We start from the raw sequence: 19,845 nt of genomic DNA, 5'->3' as shown, positions 1-19,845 counted from the left end.
TTGTTCCAAAGAAAATAATTGAATCTCAAATGGAAATGTAGGTCAGATCCAGCATACAAAGCAAGCCAAGTAGTGTGCATACCTAGATGTATCACCCATGCCAGTCTGGTCAAGAATGGGCTTCAAGTTACATGGGAATGGATCTGCTCATTCAACTTTAACTGGGATGCAGACACCAATGCTGGAACTATACCACAAGCTCATCCTGACTTTATTGGGGTTGAAATGAAAAATATTTACTTACTGTAGTCAGGCTGTGTGGAGTGGGGATAAGGGTGTGGCTTCTCTACAGCCATCATTTTGTTGCTATACTGATAGGACTGTGAGGGTGTGGGGGAGAGGGGCTACGTCCTCTTTTCATGCTCACTGGCTATAAAATGATAGAAATAAAAGTTTATCTTAATAATCTGATAATATTATCAAATGGTACTGAAAATTTAAATTTTGTTCCTTAAAAAATATTACATGTAGTTCAATAGCAACGTTAATTGTTGGCCACATAAAAATTAAATTATTACTTTTAACTTAAAAAAAGAAGTGTGTGATGTGATCAATTTAATGAAGTACAACATTCTTTGCATGCAAAACTTTTTTCCTTTGAAGTAAAGTGTTATTTAATACAAGCGTACCTGAACCATGCTGGTTGGCTGGGCGGTCTGTATAACATAGGACGACCAGACATGGCATGAGGCAGACCTAGGACTGTACTGTGCTGCATAATCTGCAACTCACTGCATAAATCAAATGGAACACACTGTATACATCTAATCAATCTGCCAGGGGTTTTCCTACCATTTTTCAACAGGGTCCGGGGTCCGTAGAATTGGGAAAATTGACGCGAAATGCGTTCAAATTGGGAAAATTTTAAAAAGGACCAATTTTGTTATTTTCCTATATAAATGAAAATGATGGGACCAAAAGTGTCTTGTTTTACAACAGAGTGAACAACTGTAGACAGATATAAAGAGCTGCACATTATTCAGCTGTTATTGGATAATAAGAAAAAAATGCAGAAAATAGTTTTATTGCTATATACACGTGTATTCATGTAAAAAAAAATGTTTAAACGGGTATTATAATTTTAATTGGAAAATGAAAAATTTAAGAAAATATAGTATTTTTAAGTTTTATTGATCATGGGTGAAATAAGGAAAAAAAATTAAGAATTTTTTTTAGTTTTTATATAAATTATTCCATTCACAACTGAGAATAATATAATTTTTTCTTGTTGAATAATAAAAAAAAAATGCAGGAAAACATTGTTTTGTTGTACTTTGCATTCATGATTGGAGTAAAAAATAACTTTAAAAATACTTTGAAATAATCTTTATGAAGTTAATTGTTATCTATATTGATTTTAGTGTGTAGTAACACTAATTATACCAAAGATTATATTAATGAGAAGGAAGATAGAAAAGTAGGATGACAGATTTTGTGCGTTTAGGCAAATTAGTCAAACCCTTCCTATTTTTAGATAATGCAAGGAAGTCCACAGTAACTTTGGAATAAGCTCAATACAACTTTCATGATAACTTTGTACAATCTTTAAATGATCAGTATAGGATTTATGTGACTTAAATGAAACATGTGATTTAATAACTAGTCATTTAATATCGTAGGTGATTTACCAAATGTGTTGCATCACTTATATTTATAGCTCGAGGATCCGATCGTATGTTGACACCTTTTGAGATTTTCAGATGTCTTGCAGGGAAACAAATATTTTACTTCTTTCTGAACTCTCTTTAATTTTTTTAAGGATACAAAATTGGGAAAAAAAGATTCAGAATTGGGAAAATATGGCTGATTTTTTGATTGGGAATGGGTCCGGTAAAAGGACCCAAAAATAAGCCAGGAAAACCCCTGATCTGCCCATCAAAAGAATCAAAATGTCAAGAACTTTTTTTCCCCTTTATGAAATCCTGGGAAAAAAGTCCTGATGCATTGATTCTCTACGCATTAATTTCTTCCCCCCCCCTTCCTCATCAATTTGGACTCAACTTAACAGTCTGAATGTCTAGTTTTCCCTTTAATATCTATAAAAAAATACCTACAGTATAATTCTTAATGAAAATCTTGGCTGTAATTAACACTCAATGATTTATATTCTACCTTTGTTCTTTCAATTCACTTGTTTAAAAAATGTATGCTGTAAACCCCTAAAAGCATTCTTTATTTTCTACCTTTGTTCTTTCAACTGAGCTTTTTTACGACTCTCATCTTCTTGGTGCAAAACTTTCTTCAGCTGTGAGAACAGTTCATGCTTCTCTGTCTTAAGTTCTTCCATCTTTTTGTCAAGTTGGGCAATCTTACATAAAAAGAAAAATAAAAAAATTCTTTCTGAAGATTGTTTTATGAAAAGTTTGTTCAGTTACATAGTTGAACTTTAATTGCAGAAAAAACATTATTACATTGATTTCGGTTAAACATTAAATACCAATGGATTAAAAAAAAAACAAAGTTATACCTGTTCTTTTGTTTGTTCCAAAGTTAAACTGTCCTCTTGTTCTTTTTTCTTCCTCATCTCTTCTTCTTTCTTCAATCTTTCCATCATTATTGCATCTTGCTCTTGTGCTATTTGTGAAAATAATTATTGACAAGTTTGGCTTTCCAGAAAGCCTGAAATGTCATCTCTTTGGCTTCATTAATGTCACAGAATAAACAGTAAAGTGTAATTTTTTCTCAACTATTACAGATTTTTCTATTCTTCTGGGGAAGGGGAGTGGCAGCTTACCTGAACAATTTTAGATTAGGAAAAAGGACAGTGATCAAAATCTTATGCTGTGGATGAGAAGGGAATATTTTGATTTTTTTTTTTTTTTAGAAAAACAAATTCATTTTGTTAAGTACATGACTATATACTCGAACAGAAAGTGTGGATAAGGGAGGGGCTGGCATTGAACAATTACAGCAGTAAAAAGTTAAAAGGGCTGGTACACAGATTTGTAGATCTGATTTTCTAAAATTGTTTAAATAATATCACGATTTATATGTTGCTATAGCATTTTACACTGCAAGAAATATACTAAAATAATGTTTCAAAGTCTCTTTTATCTGTAAATTATCAAAACTACAAACTTTGAGACAAGTTTCATTGACATATATCCTAGCACTTTCACAAAGTAAGCTTAATCCATGATAGAGATAACTCTTTATGACAAAAGTGCCCATTATCCCTTTATAAATTTGTCAAATGGAAGAGTTTTTTGTGCAATTTTGCCCAGTAAGCCATGCTATAATTGAATTTTACATCGCATTTCCATTTCCTCTTAATAATCTTAAGATTATTTTTAATGTAAAAAAAAAATGTTTATGTCCCACTACGCAGTATTTGTAAAATTTGTATTAAAAAAAATCACAAGAATTACTCGGGTAAAATCTTAGCCTTCCTTTTGACGTTACATATTGCATGTATTTCGCAGCTTCTTACTCTATGTACTCTGACAGCGGACAGAAGCGCTAACTTAATCAACTCCAAACCTATCCAAAGATTTCATGTTAACTAAATTCCCATTCCTTAAAGTGATATGGTCGTCAAACCCCTTTGGTTCTAAAGGGGGAGATGAACTAAACTTACATCAAAAAGTTAACTTAAAAAAGTCGACTTTTAACAGCACTGGTGGATTTAGAGGGTGCCCAGACTCACAGTTTTTTGGTCCAAAATATACATAATATTTAATTAAATCATTTTTTGTGTGGCTTTGGGCCCCTACCCAACGTTAACATGCTTTTAAGCATAAGTAAGTAATAACATTTAAATGCTATCAGCTAAAATCAAGCATTTACAAATTATCAGAGAAAAGTTCTCATTTGCCAACCCCGAACTTACGGCTATTTTCGGATTATAGAGTATTGTGCCATTAGTGGCCGTCCAAATTCACATGCAGTGCGTATATTTTTTTGTGTTTTAGTAAACTTTATGTGCATACTAAACATATACTATTATGTATTATAATTTGGTCTTCATTTCAATAATATAGGAGGGGTGAATTAAAGATGTTTTTGACATTTATGCAATTAAAACTGCATAAAGAAAATGATTGCAAGTTCTTTAATCATGATAAATCCTTAAAAAGAATAGATATTATGCAAGAAAATACTCATAATCATTCTTTGTGATCTTTCACTCAATGTCTGTAGTTTTTTTATAGACATTAATGTATCCGCTTATAACTTGTGCTTTTAATTTCTCAATGCATTTGATTTTATAATCAGACTTGTATTGATTTATTTTTTTTAAAAAATGACACAGCGTTATAGAATGACTAATGTACCAAAAAATTGAAGTTTTCACCATCAATTTCTATTAGTCAGTAATGCGATTACTTATGTGAATGTTTTTATTTGATGTTGCTTTTCTGTGAATTCTTGGATCCACGCTTCGGCTGCAGAGGATCTTTACACACGCGCTGACCTAGTTAGAATATTCTATCGAGTTCTGGCCATCATTTAGGTAATAGCCAAGAAGACTTTACATATAAGAACATACAGTGTATATTTTGGAAAACCCCATTATTCAGGCGATTGTGTGTGTTGGTCTCTGTATGATATGATTTCTTTGCAGCTTGTTTTCTTTATCAATAATAAGACAGATCACTCATTGTTTACATCTCTATATTTAGAAAATGCATCATCGCGTCAAACTGAGCAGTCGGTGATCTTCGGGTGGCCTCGCACTTTTTGAATGTAGCGTAGTATCGCTGCTTACACTGGGACTTCACATCAGGAAATCCAACTTAATGTGTCATCTCTCGTGAGAGATGACAATAAGCATCGTACTTCTTTTCTAAATTTTTCTTGGCTTTCAAATAAGCCTAAACCGAAAGTAGATCACACACTTCTTAGCTAGTTCTTCTAAAAGAAAACCAGTTTATAGGCTACTTGGAACTCCTTGTGTAGATTCTCACTTGAGATATTGTAAAACATCGAGGATTCCCGAAGAATTAATGGAGGCTTACACTAGGACTTCACTTCCGGCATACAATCTTAATGTGTCATCTCCCGAGGGAGATGACAAAAAGTTTGTGAAATGTGAAACTAGAAACATTCATCTTATCTTATAATAAGCATTAAAATATATTTGTTTTGTGTCTTAAATATAAATTGAATCATTCTTTCTTCTGTTCACACATATTATAAAATATAGACATCTTTATATGTAATGATAATTTTCATTTAAACAATCAACATCTCTTTCACTTAATTATTTTCCAAAAAAAATTAATCACCCTGTTTTTTCCTTTCTCTTTCCTTCATTATATGCCTTTTCAAGGCCTGGTACATTGTCTTTGTCATCTTTGGTCGGTCAATGAGTGCCCCTGGCATGATTGCTTGTATAGCTTTTAAGTCCTTTAAAGAAAACAGAATATTGGTTTTAGAAAAATTGATGGTTAATTTTTCTGAAATATCTTAAATTCAACATACAATTAATTCACTCCTTATGATATGTCCTGAAAATAGTAACATATTAAATTAATGACTTTGATTCAAAAATGAATAAAAAGATAAGATAAAGTTTTTGATTATTCAGTCATTGAAATTAAAGAAGGAAAATAATAAACTTCAAAACACAATGATGAGGAAATTCGAAATCAAACATTCTTTGATTTAATTTTATCGGAAATAACTATAAAATGTTTCATTCTCTGGTTCTTATTGGTAATTTACTTAAAAATTAACAAAACAGTTTGCCATAAGTCATTTTTGATCAGTGTCAGTGCAAATTTCTCTCAATATTTACCTTCCCGAATTAGAAAATTACTTTGGAACTCTTCTGTAAAAGAAATCAAATTTCATAAGTCAACATGGCGGAAAAACGAAAATCATAACAAACGATACCAACATTTTCCCTTGTGTTTGTAATGTTTAAACAATTCCAGTATTGTTCTCTGTGTCGTTTCAGCCATAAAAAGAAGAGGAAACATATTTATTCTATCAGACATCAAAATGTAGTTAATAATATACTGGAGAAGTTTATGAAAAAGGTACCAAATGCTTGTGATTCATGGCGGACAACTCTTTCATGTTCTTTTTAGATTACCTTAGTTTTTCTGGTCATGTTTTTTTTTTTAATCCCTTCATTTGCTTTGTCTTTATTGTCTTTTGTCATTGTATTTTTGTCATTACTTAGTCCACCTCTTCTAACCACACAAGGCTAACATGTCTTTAAAAAAAATTTTATTGAAAGATCTAAATGCTTTTTTTTAAATTCTAGTCCCATCCAAATGTAAATTTTGATTGACACTCACTTAAAAACCTCTTAGATTTCATAAAATTTAGTGATATTACATGTATAACATGATTAACCTAACACAAGACACAGCGACAGACAGCCAAGGGAGTAGCTGCAGATCTGTAGCTCACTGGTCTGAAAAAATAGGGATGGACAGCCAGAGAACTTCAGCGCCACCCACAGCAAAAACCTGTATATTTATTGGGCACAAAAAGTTGCGCTCTGTTTTGGATAAATTTCTCCAAATTCTTACCTAAGTCAATAAAAAGTGTAGATATCAATAATTTCCTTACCCAGGGCTCCCACTGGACCGAAAATATTTTTCGCCACTTATCGCGACAAAAGGAAAGGCATTATTACATCTGATTTCTCGACAATGCAATGCACTTTATGTTATTCCTTTTTTTTATTATGTTAATCACAGAAATTGTTTTAAAATTGTTATGGTTAAAGCTTATTGTAGTGTCCATTTAAAAAAAATAAATAAAGTTGGAATTATACAATTAATTTGAGATATTGAATTGATATCAGCCATCTCTTGACAGAAAATGTCCTCTTGTTTATAATTTTTTTGTTTGCCTGGGAAGGGGGAGGGTGGGCTACAGAAGTAGTAAAAATATATGATATTCTTTAAAAATGTAAATTTTCATCATTTCATTAATTAATTGGGAAAAGAAATAATTAAAAAGTAATGAGAATTAGATTTAAAACTTTATTTTAACAACTTGGACTCTAGACTCCAGGGTATAATATGCAAGCTCGTGTAATTGTAAATAATTCAGTGTAGTTTACTAAGATAATTCTGTTTCCAAACCAATTTCTTTTTCACTATTTGTCAGTTTATGGTATAATGTACACATTTTTCAATTTTTATTAGGTAAAATTTGAAGCTATTGTTTACAATTTTCGTCATGTTTCCCTACTTTCGGTTTTAAAAAAAACGATCTCCATAGATCCAGATTTTGTTGATAAATGTTTTTTTATTTACTAACTTCATCTCCTTATAACACTTTATCCCCCCTTGTTTAATCCAAGTTATATTATTTCAAGCAATTTTGTAACCCTTTATTGCTCCAGGCTAGTTACCTAGTCAGCTGTGTTCGTTCAAGCGAGACGTGATTTCCTACATGTAGGTTTCAATTTTCACACCTCTGCTGAATTAAATAAACAATGGGAGTTATCTGTATACATTGAATAAACAAAGGAGCTAACCAGGACTACACAATTTTTGTACATGGTACATCTAAAAAAAAAATCATTTTCGCCACTTATGAATTTCTTTTCGCCACTTTTGAAAAAAAAATCGCAATTGGCGACAATGGCGAATCACAGCTCGAGCCCTGCCTTACCCCTCTATGAATTAAGTACATGTACTCTTGTAGTTGACATCTGCACTAATACGCAAGTTTCGAGATTATCTTTCTTGGTGCGCTCTGTCGTTGAGAAGGGGAGTTTCGTTGCCGCGTAAACAAACAGGTGGGACAGATATTTGATACTGTGTATGTTGGATACATTGCATCATCGACATACCGGTTTATCATAACTACAAGATTGTCAAGATGCGCTCTACAACTAGAGTATAACCGAATTAAAGTAAAGGCATCATTTTATATGCAAAAAATCGAAACAAAGAAGAAAATGTCAGTGGATGTGAGACTTTTCGGACGAGGGAAGAGGACCTCTAATAAATACGGTACACATGCATCTGATCATTGCATGTTGGGAATCTAAATGACATATTGATTCTTTTCCTTATTATATAACTTAAAAAACACTAAGTTGTAAGAAAATGTTAGTACAATCAAGAAAATCGGTTTCTATTTATAAAGACTACGATGTTTCTTTCGTATTCAAGTACTCGAAAATTGATAGCAGATTTGTAAATATGCATAGCTGAGCTTGATAAAATCATCAAATGCATCACTGCTTATTCAAACAGCGCACTTGTTTGTGTTTAATAAACATATATTTTTTCAAATGGGTGGCAATGTACCTTTCTGGTCTATGAATAATCTTTTTGGATAGCTACAGTTCTGCAGCTACCAAGGGAAGTGATTTTAACAGGAGAGAAGAAAAAGTTAAACATACCGCACAGGGATTTAAATAAAGATAAATTCATTTGAATTTATTTGGGATATATTGTGGTTCCAGACTTTACTCCTGAAAAAAAATAATTTGGAGCAATTTCCACAGTCGGAATGATTGCCAGTACATGTAGTTACTTTTGGAGCTTGCAGTGCTAGCTATAATTGCTTTAATTAAGGGAATATAAAGTTATTAAAATGGTGGACCATTTCTTTATCTCAAAAAGGAGATTTATATATTTGAGGATCATGGAGTATTACTTCGGTAGAATGCAATTATTTGTAGGAAAAACCTTCAAGCTTTTAATTTCAATTTGCTTCTTAAAACTGCATGAATCATTTGATAATATGTTAAATACAATTAGATGAGTAGTAAGAATGGTAGAACTATCTCCCTGGCTTGTCACCACCAGGACTGTAGGATGAAATCTTGTTCTAGAGAAGGTTCTGTCTACAATTTAAGTACTTAGGCTTGGGAACAATATATATATATATATTTAGATAACGTAGATTAAGATGTCTTTAGGAGGTTGTAACAATATTACACTTACTTATTTCAATTTAATTATTATTTGTGTATTAATCCTTTTATAGATAACTGAAGCCAGGTCCTCCTTAGAATCTCCACAAATTGAAAGTGCACATTATGAAAGAGGAGCCAAGTTTTGGTGCCATTTTTGTGTGGAGGAGTATATTAAACACATGGAGCTTGACACATGTACTGTTAAATATGGTGGTCTCATCGAACATATAGCAAGGTATAACCAAAAAAAAAAAATTGTGAAAGAAATGAAATTTGACCTGACTGATTTATTGTGTACATTTTTAGTGTTCCTTAAGTTTTAGAATACTGATAGTCATTATTCAGCATCAACAAAGGTCTTTTGGTATTGTGATTTGGTAGAACGTCACTTCAGTTTTTTTGTTTTTTTCACAAGTCAATTTTTCTGCTTGTACATGTACTTCACACCTTCTAGAAGCTACTTTTTGATCTGACAGAGTTTAATACAAGTATTGTATCTATTGTATGAAAAGATTAATACACAGTTTTATATGTATTTTACTAATTGCATCATTTGTTATTATAGTTTTGAACATAAGAGGAAAATGTACAATTTCTTCTATGAAAACAAAGTGGATGAGAGCAAAAGACACCCAGATCTATTCCACTTGTCAGAGGAGGACCTGAAGAAGTAAATAATTAAAACCAATTTTCATTGGATAAAATATTTAGATTTTTTTTTTCTTAATTTGTCTATTTGTTTTTGGACTTTGTAAAGTAATCTGATAAATGGAAAATTTTACATGTTGTCAGAATGAATAATATAAGAGAAAAACAATTATGCCCATTCAATCATTTGTTGTGGATATTTACCGGTACATTAAAGTTGTGAAGGAGTCTAGAAAGCTCTTTATAATCGCATTGGTGAATGAAAATTAAAAATATGAGTCTTTAATACAAAAATGAAATATTCTGCAGGTTTCAAGAGAAAGTTGCCATTTATGCAAAGAAACATGATGCCACAAGAAAGGAGAAAATAGAAAAGGTATTAGATTTTAAGTGTTTGCCATCATTATTTTTGTAATTCCACCACATTAATAATTTGATGCAAAAACTTTTTTCACATACATGTAAGAGGATAGATGGAAGATGTTAAATTTTCCAAAAATTTTTTTTCCAGTCAGCAATTAGGATTAAAATCATAGAGGCAGTTAGGAAACAAATGGTGCAGTCAGAGCAGTTCTCCATGGTGCAGGTGTGTGGGGCCTGAAACGTATCCATAAAATCAGGATTAATTCTGTGTCAGGGTCAATCAGGGTTAATTCTGTGTCAGGGTCAATTAAAGTCAATTCTGTGTGAGGGTTATAGTAATCTTTTATTGAGGCATTCCTATCAGTGATTAACATTTTCATGTATAGGGACAGAATTGACTTTGATGACTGGAGACAGTCAACTAAGCTTTAAGTAAAAATGCATAGTCTTCATGTATTTTATGTCATTTATTCATTTGAATAAGAATGGTAGCCTTTCTGTTTAACTGCATACTGATTTGAAAAGAGTTGCAATGCATTGCCATCTCCTATGGTTTTGAATATTGATCTATGGCCTATAAATGTTTCATTTGATGTAAAAAAAAAATTATCAGTTTTTAGGAAAGCTGTGATACAAAGGAAAAATTCTTTCTTAAATGTATACTTTAGGTCTAAAACTCTAGTGTCTAGTGTTAGTAAAAGCAACTTTGTAAACCAAAACTGACAACATTTTCTTATCTCTGTCCAGTTTTCCTAGCCAAGTATGGTAGCTAATTTCTCGTTTCTGATACTTTGATCTATTATATTTTCTGATGGGAATTCAAGCATTTCAAGATGTGTCATAAGGAGAAATGTAATGCATTTTTAGCAGAGCATCATAGGTAACAGAATGTCTCACTCACTCATAACAAAATCATGTATTAATCATTATAATTAGAGCTATGCACCAGGAACTCTTAATAATGTAATGTTATGGGTCAGAATAACCCTAAATGCCAGCAAAGATCAATCACACAGTTTAAACTTAACAATAATTTATTTACAGTAATATACAAATCATTAAGTACAAACTTAGCAAAAATCTAAAAATACATACATCAGAGTGTCCGTTGCTGCACACAATGTCCCAGTGAAATTATATCCCAGTAATACCTCAATGATGCTTATACGACAATGTATCCACAATTATTTATGCATCGAATTGACAGGGTATTTATACAGTATCATAAATCTAGAATATTCTAGAAATTGTAAATACATGATATTCCTGGAAAGTTCTGGACATGAATAAAGTTCAAGAATGTTCTAGAAAAAATGACCAAACATAATGACCACTCTGGAATGTTCAAGAAACTTAATGTTACTAATAATATACAAGATGAAACAATACAAATACAACACATCTCACAACACCTCCCCCCTTAAAAAGTTTGAATGTCAATGAAAACGTAGTATTAAAATAAAATTTATGTACATTAATACAAAATCTAATTTGTTCATGATACTCTGGACAAGGCATCTGCAATAATATTGTCTTTGCCTTTGATATGCTTAATTGTTATGTTGTATTCTTGTAACAACAAACTCCATCTAGTCAGTCTTTGATTCTTGTTTGACAATTTCATAAGGGCCATAAAATCTGGCCTGTAAGGGATGACCAGGAATAGGTAAAAATACAAGAACTTTATCACCTGGCTTAAACACCCTATTTCTGGCATCTTTGTCATACCACATTTTCATTTTCATCTGAGAACTCTTCAAATTTTCTTGTGCTAATTTACAAGCATTGTAAAGTTTTTCTTTGAAATCAGACACATAATCTAAAAGATTAAGATCACTAGTCTCAGTCAGCCACTTTTCCTTCAACAATTTCAAAGGACCTCTAACTGTATGACCAAACACCAATTCAAAAGGACTGAACCCAAGAGACTCCTGGACTGCTTCTCGTGCAGCAAATAGTACAAGATGAACCCCATCATCCCAGTCTTTCTCATACTGATAACAATAGGTCTTCAGCATTGTTTTTAAGGTCTGGTGAAAACGTTCTAGCGCCCCCTGGGACTCAGGATGATAAGCAGTTGATCTATATTGCCTTATACCCAACTCATGCATGACTTGCTGGAACAACCCCGACATAAAATTTGAGCCTTGATCCGACTGAATTGCCTTTGGTGCTCCTACAAAACTGAAAAACTTGGTTAGGGCCTTAACTATGCTCTTTGCCTTTATATTCCTAAGAGGTATGGCTTCAGGAAACCGAGTGGATGTACACATAATGGTAAGTAAATACTGGTTTCCAGATCTAGTCCTAGGCAAAGGTCCTACACAATCCACCAACACTCGACTAAACGGTTCTTCAAAAGCTGGAATGGGTTGGAGAGGAGCAGATGGTATCTTCTGATTTGGTTTACCTACCATCTGACAGACATGGCATGACTTGCAAAACTCAGAAACGTCCTTTCTTAGCTTAGGCCAATAAAAATGACTCAAAATCCTATTATAAGTCTTATTGACACCTAAATGACCTGCCATAGGTGTATCGTGAGCTAAACTCATGACATCTCGACGATAAGCAGCTGGGACCACTATCTGGTGAACAACACGCCACACTTCATCTGGAGAAGCGTCAGGTGGTCGCCATTTTCGCATAAGGATGCCATCTTTCATATAAAAGCATTCTCCAACTTTAGTAGCCTCTTCTGGTGGAAGTGCCCATTTACTAAGTTGAATGATATCTGGGTCTTTATGTTGTTCAGAGAGTAAACATTCTCGGCTGAGGATGTCCTTGCCTTGGCTAACTAGTGGATGCAACTTATCATTCTCACCACCAAATTTTGGTAAAAGTTCTTTCTTCTCTTGCTTCTTGATATTGTGTGGTTCCATGCTGGTTTGAGTGCCATCAAGGTCAGATAAGAAAGTGTCATTCAAATCAATATCAACAGAGGAATTCGTCTCGTCAAAGGCTTGAGCATGGTCTGCCTCCATTTCTCGTCTTCTGGCCATCGCTCTAGTAACAGCACAGGCTGGATAAATGTCATCATCTTCATCATCGCACATGACATCTGGAGTGATTTTCTCACAAACTATAGGATCTGGTACAACTTTTCCACCAGCTAAATCGTTGCCTAGCAACAAAGAAATGCCTGGAACGGGAAGAGTAGGTCGAACACCTACGATAACAGGTCCAGTAACTAAATCTGACTTCAAACTAATTCTATGCAGGGGAACATCAATGACGCCTAGCTCCACACCCTGTAATAAAACTGACCCACCAGTAGAAGTCTGCTCAGACAAAGGAAGCACGCCCTCTAACAATAACGTCTGTGTAGCACCAGTATCTCTCAAAATCTGGACAGGTTTTATTTCGCTAGAGTCACCGAGTGAAACAAATCCCTGAGACATAAAGGGCTTATAATCCTCCATAGAATCAATAGAACTGGACTGTGAACCCTGGACATCAGGAGTGTCAGAACAAATAGAAACTAAGGCTTCTCTATCACCTCTAACTGCCGCACAAGCATGTGGTTGAGTTTTATCAAAGTCTTTTTTTCTCTTAAGTTTAAAGCATTCACTGATCAGATGACCTTTTTTCTTACAATAACTACAAGTAGGAAGCGACCCTATTCCAGAAGATCCTTCAAAACGTCCTGGACCGGACTTAGAACCACCTTGGGATGGAGACTGGGAACTTGTGAAGGACTGAGACCCTGAACCACTCTTTTTATATGTGTCTGAATTGGTAGAATTGCTGCTAGTCTGAGATCTTGATACAAAATTCTTTTTATGAGATAGAGCATAAGTATCAGATATGAATGCTGCCTCTTCAAGAGTTTTCACATTCTTATCTTCTAAATGTGTTTTCAAATCTTGAGAAACACATTCCTTAAACTCTTCTACCAGGATGACTTGGCGCAAATTAGCAAAGGTTTTATCAAGTTTCTTAGATCTAAACCAGTGATCGAATAAATCTTCTTTCTCTCGTGAAAATTCAACAAATGTTTGATTATCAAACTTCCTATACTTTCTGAATTTTTGTCTATATGCTTCAGGTACTAATTCATATGCTTTTAATATTGCTGCTTTGACCTTCTCATAGTCTGAACTCTCAGCTACCCCTAGTGCAGAGTATACCTCAGCTGCTTTGCCAACCAGTACACTTTGTAACATTGTTGACCAAACGTGTTGTGGCCATTTAAGATTTTCTGCGACTTTCTCGAATTGGGGAAAATATTTGTCTACAGATTTTTCTTGAAATTTTGGAACTAATCTGATATTTTTTGCTGCGTCAAATTCATTCTTGACAAATGACGGTTCTGGTTGGTTTTGTAATTTTAATTTCTCTAATTCAAAGTTCATTTCACGCTCTCTTTCTCGCTCTTCTCTTTCTGCTGCTAATTTGTCTAATTCAAATTTTCGTTCACGCTCTCGTTCTTCTCTTTCTCTATCTCTTTCTCGCTCTTCTCTTTCAAATCGCATTTTCTCTAACTCTAATTGAAACTGATAGTCTGTCATTTTGTAAGAGCCTAACTCTGATCTATCTGTATATTCTGGAAGATCGTATTTTTCAAAGATGTTTTCTTCTACTAGTTTGTTTGCAACCTTAATTCTAATGTCTTGCTTTCTCTGAGAGGATTTAACATCTAACCCAAAATGCAAACCTAATGCGATCAAGTCATCCTTTTTTAACGTATCAAAAACCTGAACACTTGGCGAACTAAGAAAGTTTGTGACCGAAAATACCATGTTGATTTTTGCTGGCTTATAGTCAAATTTAACAATTTAATTAACAAAATTCTGACAATGAACTGCAAAAGTGCAAGAAATTCTTGATCCAGGACGAGCCCCCAATTCTGTTATGGGTCAGAATAACCCTAAATGCCAGCAAAGATCAATCACACAGTTTAAACTTAACAATAATTTATTTACAGTAATATACAAATCATTAAGTACAAACTTAGCAAAAATCTAAAAATACATACATCAGAGTGTCCGTTGCTGCACACAATGTCCCAGTGAAATTATATCCCAGTAATACCTCAATGATGCTTATACGACAATGTATCCACAATTATTTATGCATCGAATTGACAGGGTATTTATACAGTATCATAAATCTAGAATATTCTAGAAATTGTAAATACATGATATTCCTGGAAAGTTCTGGACATGAATAAAGTTCAAGAATGTTCTAGAAAAAATGACCAAACATAATGACCACTCTGGAATGTTCAAGAAACTTAATGTTACTAATAATATACAAGATGAAACAATACAAATACAACACATCTCACAACAGTAACCATATATGAAGTCATTTTATACTTTGCATGTATTCATGTAAACAAAAATTAAAAGCCTTGAATTGAAATGTTTTCATGTAAAAGTGGATGTGAGTCAAAGGTAGACATAGTAGAAGGGGGAGTTTTCAAGACCATTGTTTGAGAAAATTGTATTCTTAATATAGATTGAATATGGATTTAGAACAAAATTAATAAATAACTTACTTTTCCCACAGAGTTTTCAAGTACAATGTACACATTATTTGAAATAGACAACAATTTTTTTGTGTGTGAAATCCTATCTGTAGTCTATACCATTTTGATATTTTATCAAATTTTGTTTTTCTGGTAATTTTAATTTTGCAACAGAAATATGCTGAAATGAAAAGTATAAAACAGTATATCAAATTGAATTAGAAATTCACAATTTTAGAAATCACTTGTGCATAGCTCTGGTCTTAATGATTGTGAATTATAAATCATTTGAACATTTTAATTATAATCTGTTCCTGAACAAAACTACAGCCCCAGATTATTCAGAATTCAAATCCTGAAAGAAGAAATGTTTTGAATTACGTAACTCCTGGGACAGTTCTGGAGAACAAAGCCACCCTGCTAGCCAAAGGTGAAGGACTGACATTCATAGGAAGTCATGTGAGTAGATTCATGTACAGATATATACTTATGATCATCAGTTTAGAATATCCTTAAAATATAGATATGATATTACTCCTGTGAAAACAATGCAATTTAGAGTAAATATTTTTTATATATAATAATTTAGAGATGTCAAAATATTAATTTTCCTTAGTCAAACATTCGATTGCATTATTCGAACGATAGTCGACTATTCGGAGCATTTATTATATTTTATTTAACACAGTGTTTTTGAAAGCTTATTAATTAAAATAAATTGGAAAATTGAAATAAATTGGAAATGGGGAATTGTAAACACACACTATCCACACCTCCAATGAAAATTTTAAATACTGTTTCTTCAATTAATGATTGCCTAAGTTTTATATCAAAATGTCTTTTATGTAAGATTATTGTTTTAATAATTATCTAACTTTAAAACTTCACGATTATGCAAATGTTGTTTGTTCCTAAAAGTATTTGAAATTCCCAGAGTTTATAAATATGATTGACAGAAGTCAATTAAATAATTTTCATAGTCCAGTATAGCGTTGCGTAATTAGTTACTACGTACAATAACAAAAAAGTCAGTGATTGAGAAATAATTACCGAGGTATGTAACTACTGTATTTTCCATAATTTATGTACAATGCGGAAAATTATTGATATACTGTGACTGTGTTTTAGCTCTTATTCATCTTAGGACGTACACTATACATGCAGCTGTATAGTTTGAGGAAGGACCCTTTTTCAATTTTAAAATGAAAATTCCATTATCACTCCCTTTTCTTGCACTTATCTAATATTCCAACGTTGTTTCATTATTCGATCATCGGTCCATTCGACTGACAGTCGAATAGTTGACTATTCGTTGACATCCCTATAATAATTATATTGTTAAAAAATCATATTTTTGTGGGGTTAAATTTTCATTTGCGGAAAAAAAAAATTGGTTCAAGCAGATTAGATTTCATGGTGGAAATATGCATTTTTATGTATTCTAAATTTTATACTTTTCATGGAGGACCCAATTTTATTGATCTCTTTGCACCACAAAACAACAAAAATCAACTTTCCATAAAAAAATAGAGATTTTATGGTATTTTTAGAACATAAAAAGTATAAAAATAAAAAAAAAAAATAGTTCTAATAATTAAAAAAAATCAATATTAATAAGGTACTTTTTCAATCTATAATGAATTATGTGTATTGATAAAATACTGTAGAAATGATTGTTGTATTCAGGTTTACAACAGTAAAGAGGGCAACATCCACTCAGGTGCCCCTCCTCCCTGGCTGTTGTCTTCAAATGAGGAGTCTACTAGTAATGAGATAGGTCCTACTGAGGAGACCTTTAAGGCCCACTGTAAGTCAATGACTTTGTCATATTTCTAGATTTAAGGAGGCTCATTACACCCCAGTTTGTTTTTGATTTCATTACAACATCACTAATTATGTAGGTGTCAAATATTCAAATGGGGATGATGATATAAATATTTTTAAGTGCCTTTTTTAATAGTAATAGTAACTTACCAGTTTCAGGTCTCTGAACAGTTCAATTGCTTTTACTTACCCTCTGCATAAAACATTTTAGAAAAATTATGAAATAAGCTTGAGTTACCTTAATCATATAAAATGTGTACTGTAGCACAGTTTGATCTCTTAATATGGGTTTTAATATTTTTTAGTGGAGAGAGAAAAGAAGAAGAAACTCCCTGCTAACAGAGTTGGTGCTAATTTTGATCACCAACAGAATACAGATCAGTCCTGGCTTCCCTCCTTTGGGAGGGTGTGGAGTAAGGGAGGCAGGCAGCAGTCAAAGTAGGTCATTGTCCATAGGCTGACTAGTTGAAATATTGTATACAGGGTCATTTTTGATCCATTTTATTTTCACCCTTTCACACTTAGAAACAATTTTGCTCCATTTTAAATTTGCCCAGTTATAATTTTGCTTAAGAAATCATGCTGTGTATTAAATTCGCCCTGTTTTAAATTTGCCCACCTGTGGGTGGGGCGAAAGGGACAAAAATAAAATTGGAGCAAAAATTTCCCTGTTTACAATATTTCTATGTGCAGAAATGTGAAATATTTTTCAATTTGAAATTATTGAAACTTCAAGAAGCATTATTAAGACCGCGGAACATTAACTGGCAAAATTGGAAATATACAGCTTACGTCATTTCTATCCATTACAATCAAAACATTCAGTGATAGACAATGAAATGGGCGGGTACAATTCAACGCGGACGTGGGGAAAACATTGGATTGAAATTGCAGATCGAAATTCATTTTCAATCAACCTCAGCTACGCTAGAAGGCACATTATTACTGATTGACCCAGAAGACAAATAATTTCAATTTCGGTACAGTTTGAATTTTTTTGTCCAGTGTTTTAAATAAATTAATATTTAAGGGACAAATATTTCATTTCTCTTTGGTAAATATATGTATATCTTTGTGTTTTGGGATGGGGGTGTGAACGATTTTTTCAATGATATTGTCCAACAGTTTTCATTGAGAATAAGTATAAAATTCATGCACTGTAGTCTTATAATCCTAGAAATAATATATATTGTCATCTTAAGCCATGACCTGACTCGACAACCCCCCCCCCCCCCCACTTTTAGAATCAAATATCTCCTGAAAAATAATCTTTGTCTTCTATGTTCTTTCGCGTTCTTAAAATTATAAGCTAAAATTCATATTAATGTGAACTTCAAACAATATGTATTTGGTAGCTGAAATTAGATGATTTTTGGATCATACTTTCACTCTTTGCTTTGAAAACAGCTCAGGTGGATTGAAAATGAATTTCGATCTGCAGTTTCAATCCGATGTTTTCCCCACGTCCGTGTCGAATTGTACCCACCCATTTCATTGTCTGTCACTGAATATTTTGATTGTAACGGATAGAAATGACATAAGCTGTATATTTCCAATTTTGCCAGTTAATGTTCTGCAGTCTTAAAAGATTTTTTTTGCATTAGCAATGTAATTACTGTATTCTTTTAAAGAGATCTTTTATTCTAAACTTGGTTAGTTTTAAGGGTACAGTAATATACTATTATTTACATGAAGCAAACTGCATTGTGCACATTTCAAAATTGAAAAGTTTATTCAAGCAATGCATAGCAACATTACGGTTTGCCAAAAGGAACACAATCCTCGTGAATAATACAGCATTATGTATTAGGGAAATCTTTTTTGCTAATTGAACACAGATGATAAAATTTATTTTCAGAAAGTATTTCCAAAGACAACATTCTTCAAAAAAGATTCCACCTAGTTCAACATATCAGACAACTAGTTCAAGAGAAATGGGTTCTTCCAGTTTGACAAGTAATACTGCAAATGACCAGCACTTAGCAACAGACAATATTGTTAATTTTAATGGCGAAAATCCATTTCATTCTAACTCTCCAAATATTTCACAAGTTGCCCCGAATGTGGAAAATCCACAAAGTGACTTTTCAGGATTTCAACTGGACCAGAGTGGAGTTATGAGGCCAGGTGTCAATTTTTCATATGTTCCTGGAAATGTGAAACCCTATGTTAAAAAACAAAGGATTGAAAATTCACCATCACTCAGTTCAGGTGTTGGGTATGCTGAGCACCACGTATTTGAATCATTTCAACATCAGAGTCAGTTTGGTGTTGATAATGCAGTTGTGAATCATTCCTCCGTATCAAGAAATGTGAAACCATACATTAGAAAACGACGTGTGGAGGAAGCGGGGTCATCTAGTGCACAGATTGTAGGTTTGGTTCCTGTGATACCGACACCGATTTTGAATAATCAATTGAATCCGTCAACTTCAAAACTGAAGAAAAGTACAGGATGAATTTGATGTTAAGTTACTGTTTTAGAACTTATTTTCTGACTTATTGTAAGAAAATATCAAGTAATCAGTATTTTTCTTAGAAAATTTTAATTAAAACATGAACACATTGTACAAATTGCTCAAGGAATGTATAATAATTCTTGTATAAAGGTTATTATGTACAAAAGTTTCAACAACAACAAAAACAGAATTATAAAATGCAAATTTACAAAGCACTATTAAAGATGTATATTTTTCAA

At 32.8% G+C, this 19,845-nt stretch overlaps 2 protein-coding genes across 3 annotated transcripts; one reads left to right on the top strand and one right to left on the bottom strand.

The window, feature by feature from the left end:
* Positions 1-244: 244 nt before the first annotated feature.
* On the bottom strand, positions 245-5,822 carry LOC134272836 (G protein pathway suppressor 2-like). 2 transcript variants are annotated; one of them, XM_062755002.1, is made up of 6 exons: positions 5,741-5,822; positions 5,229-5,339; positions 2,468-2,574; positions 2,184-2,308; positions 630-731; positions 245-370 (listed from the first exon to the last, which is right to left on the bottom strand). In XM_062755002.1, exons 2-6 carry the CDS (start codon positions 5,323-5,325, stop codon positions 364-366), a joined length of 438 nt encoding a protein of 145 aa, XP_062610986.1. In that variant the 5' UTR covers positions 5,326-5,339; positions 5,741-5,822; the 3' UTR covers positions 245-363. The 2 variants fall into 2 exon arrangements, with proteins under 2 accessions (XP_062610986.1, XP_062610985.1); XM_062755001.1 differs by having other exon boundaries at positions 5,229-5,349; positions 5,741-5,792.
* Positions 5,814-19,795, top strand: LOC134272833 (centrosomal AT-AC splicing factor-like). Its single transcript, XM_062754999.1, has 9 exons — positions 5,814-5,984; positions 8,911-9,074; positions 9,405-9,509; positions 9,797-9,863; positions 9,999-10,073; positions 15,654-15,782; positions 17,010-17,130; positions 17,453-17,585; positions 19,006-19,795. Exons 1-9 carry the CDS (start codon positions 5,862-5,864, stop codon positions 19,604-19,606), a joined length of 1,518 nt encoding a protein of 505 aa, XP_062610983.1. The 5' UTR covers positions 5,814-5,861; the 3' UTR covers positions 19,607-19,795.
* The last annotated feature ends 50 nt before the right edge of the window (positions 19,796-19,845 follow it).

Source organism: Saccostrea cucullata, unplaced genomic scaffold (genome assembly GCF_032062105.1).
Source record: "Saccostrea cucullata isolate Sc308-1 unplaced genomic scaffold, CSIRO_AGI_Scuc_v1 ctg7997, whole genome shotgun sequence".
In the NCBI taxonomy this organism is placed as follows: domain Eukaryota; kingdom Metazoa; phylum Mollusca; class Bivalvia; order Ostreida; family Ostreidae; genus Saccostrea; species Saccostrea cuccullata.
Note: the sequence above shows the minus strand (reverse complement) of the source record. Positions and strands in the feature narration are given on the sequence as shown.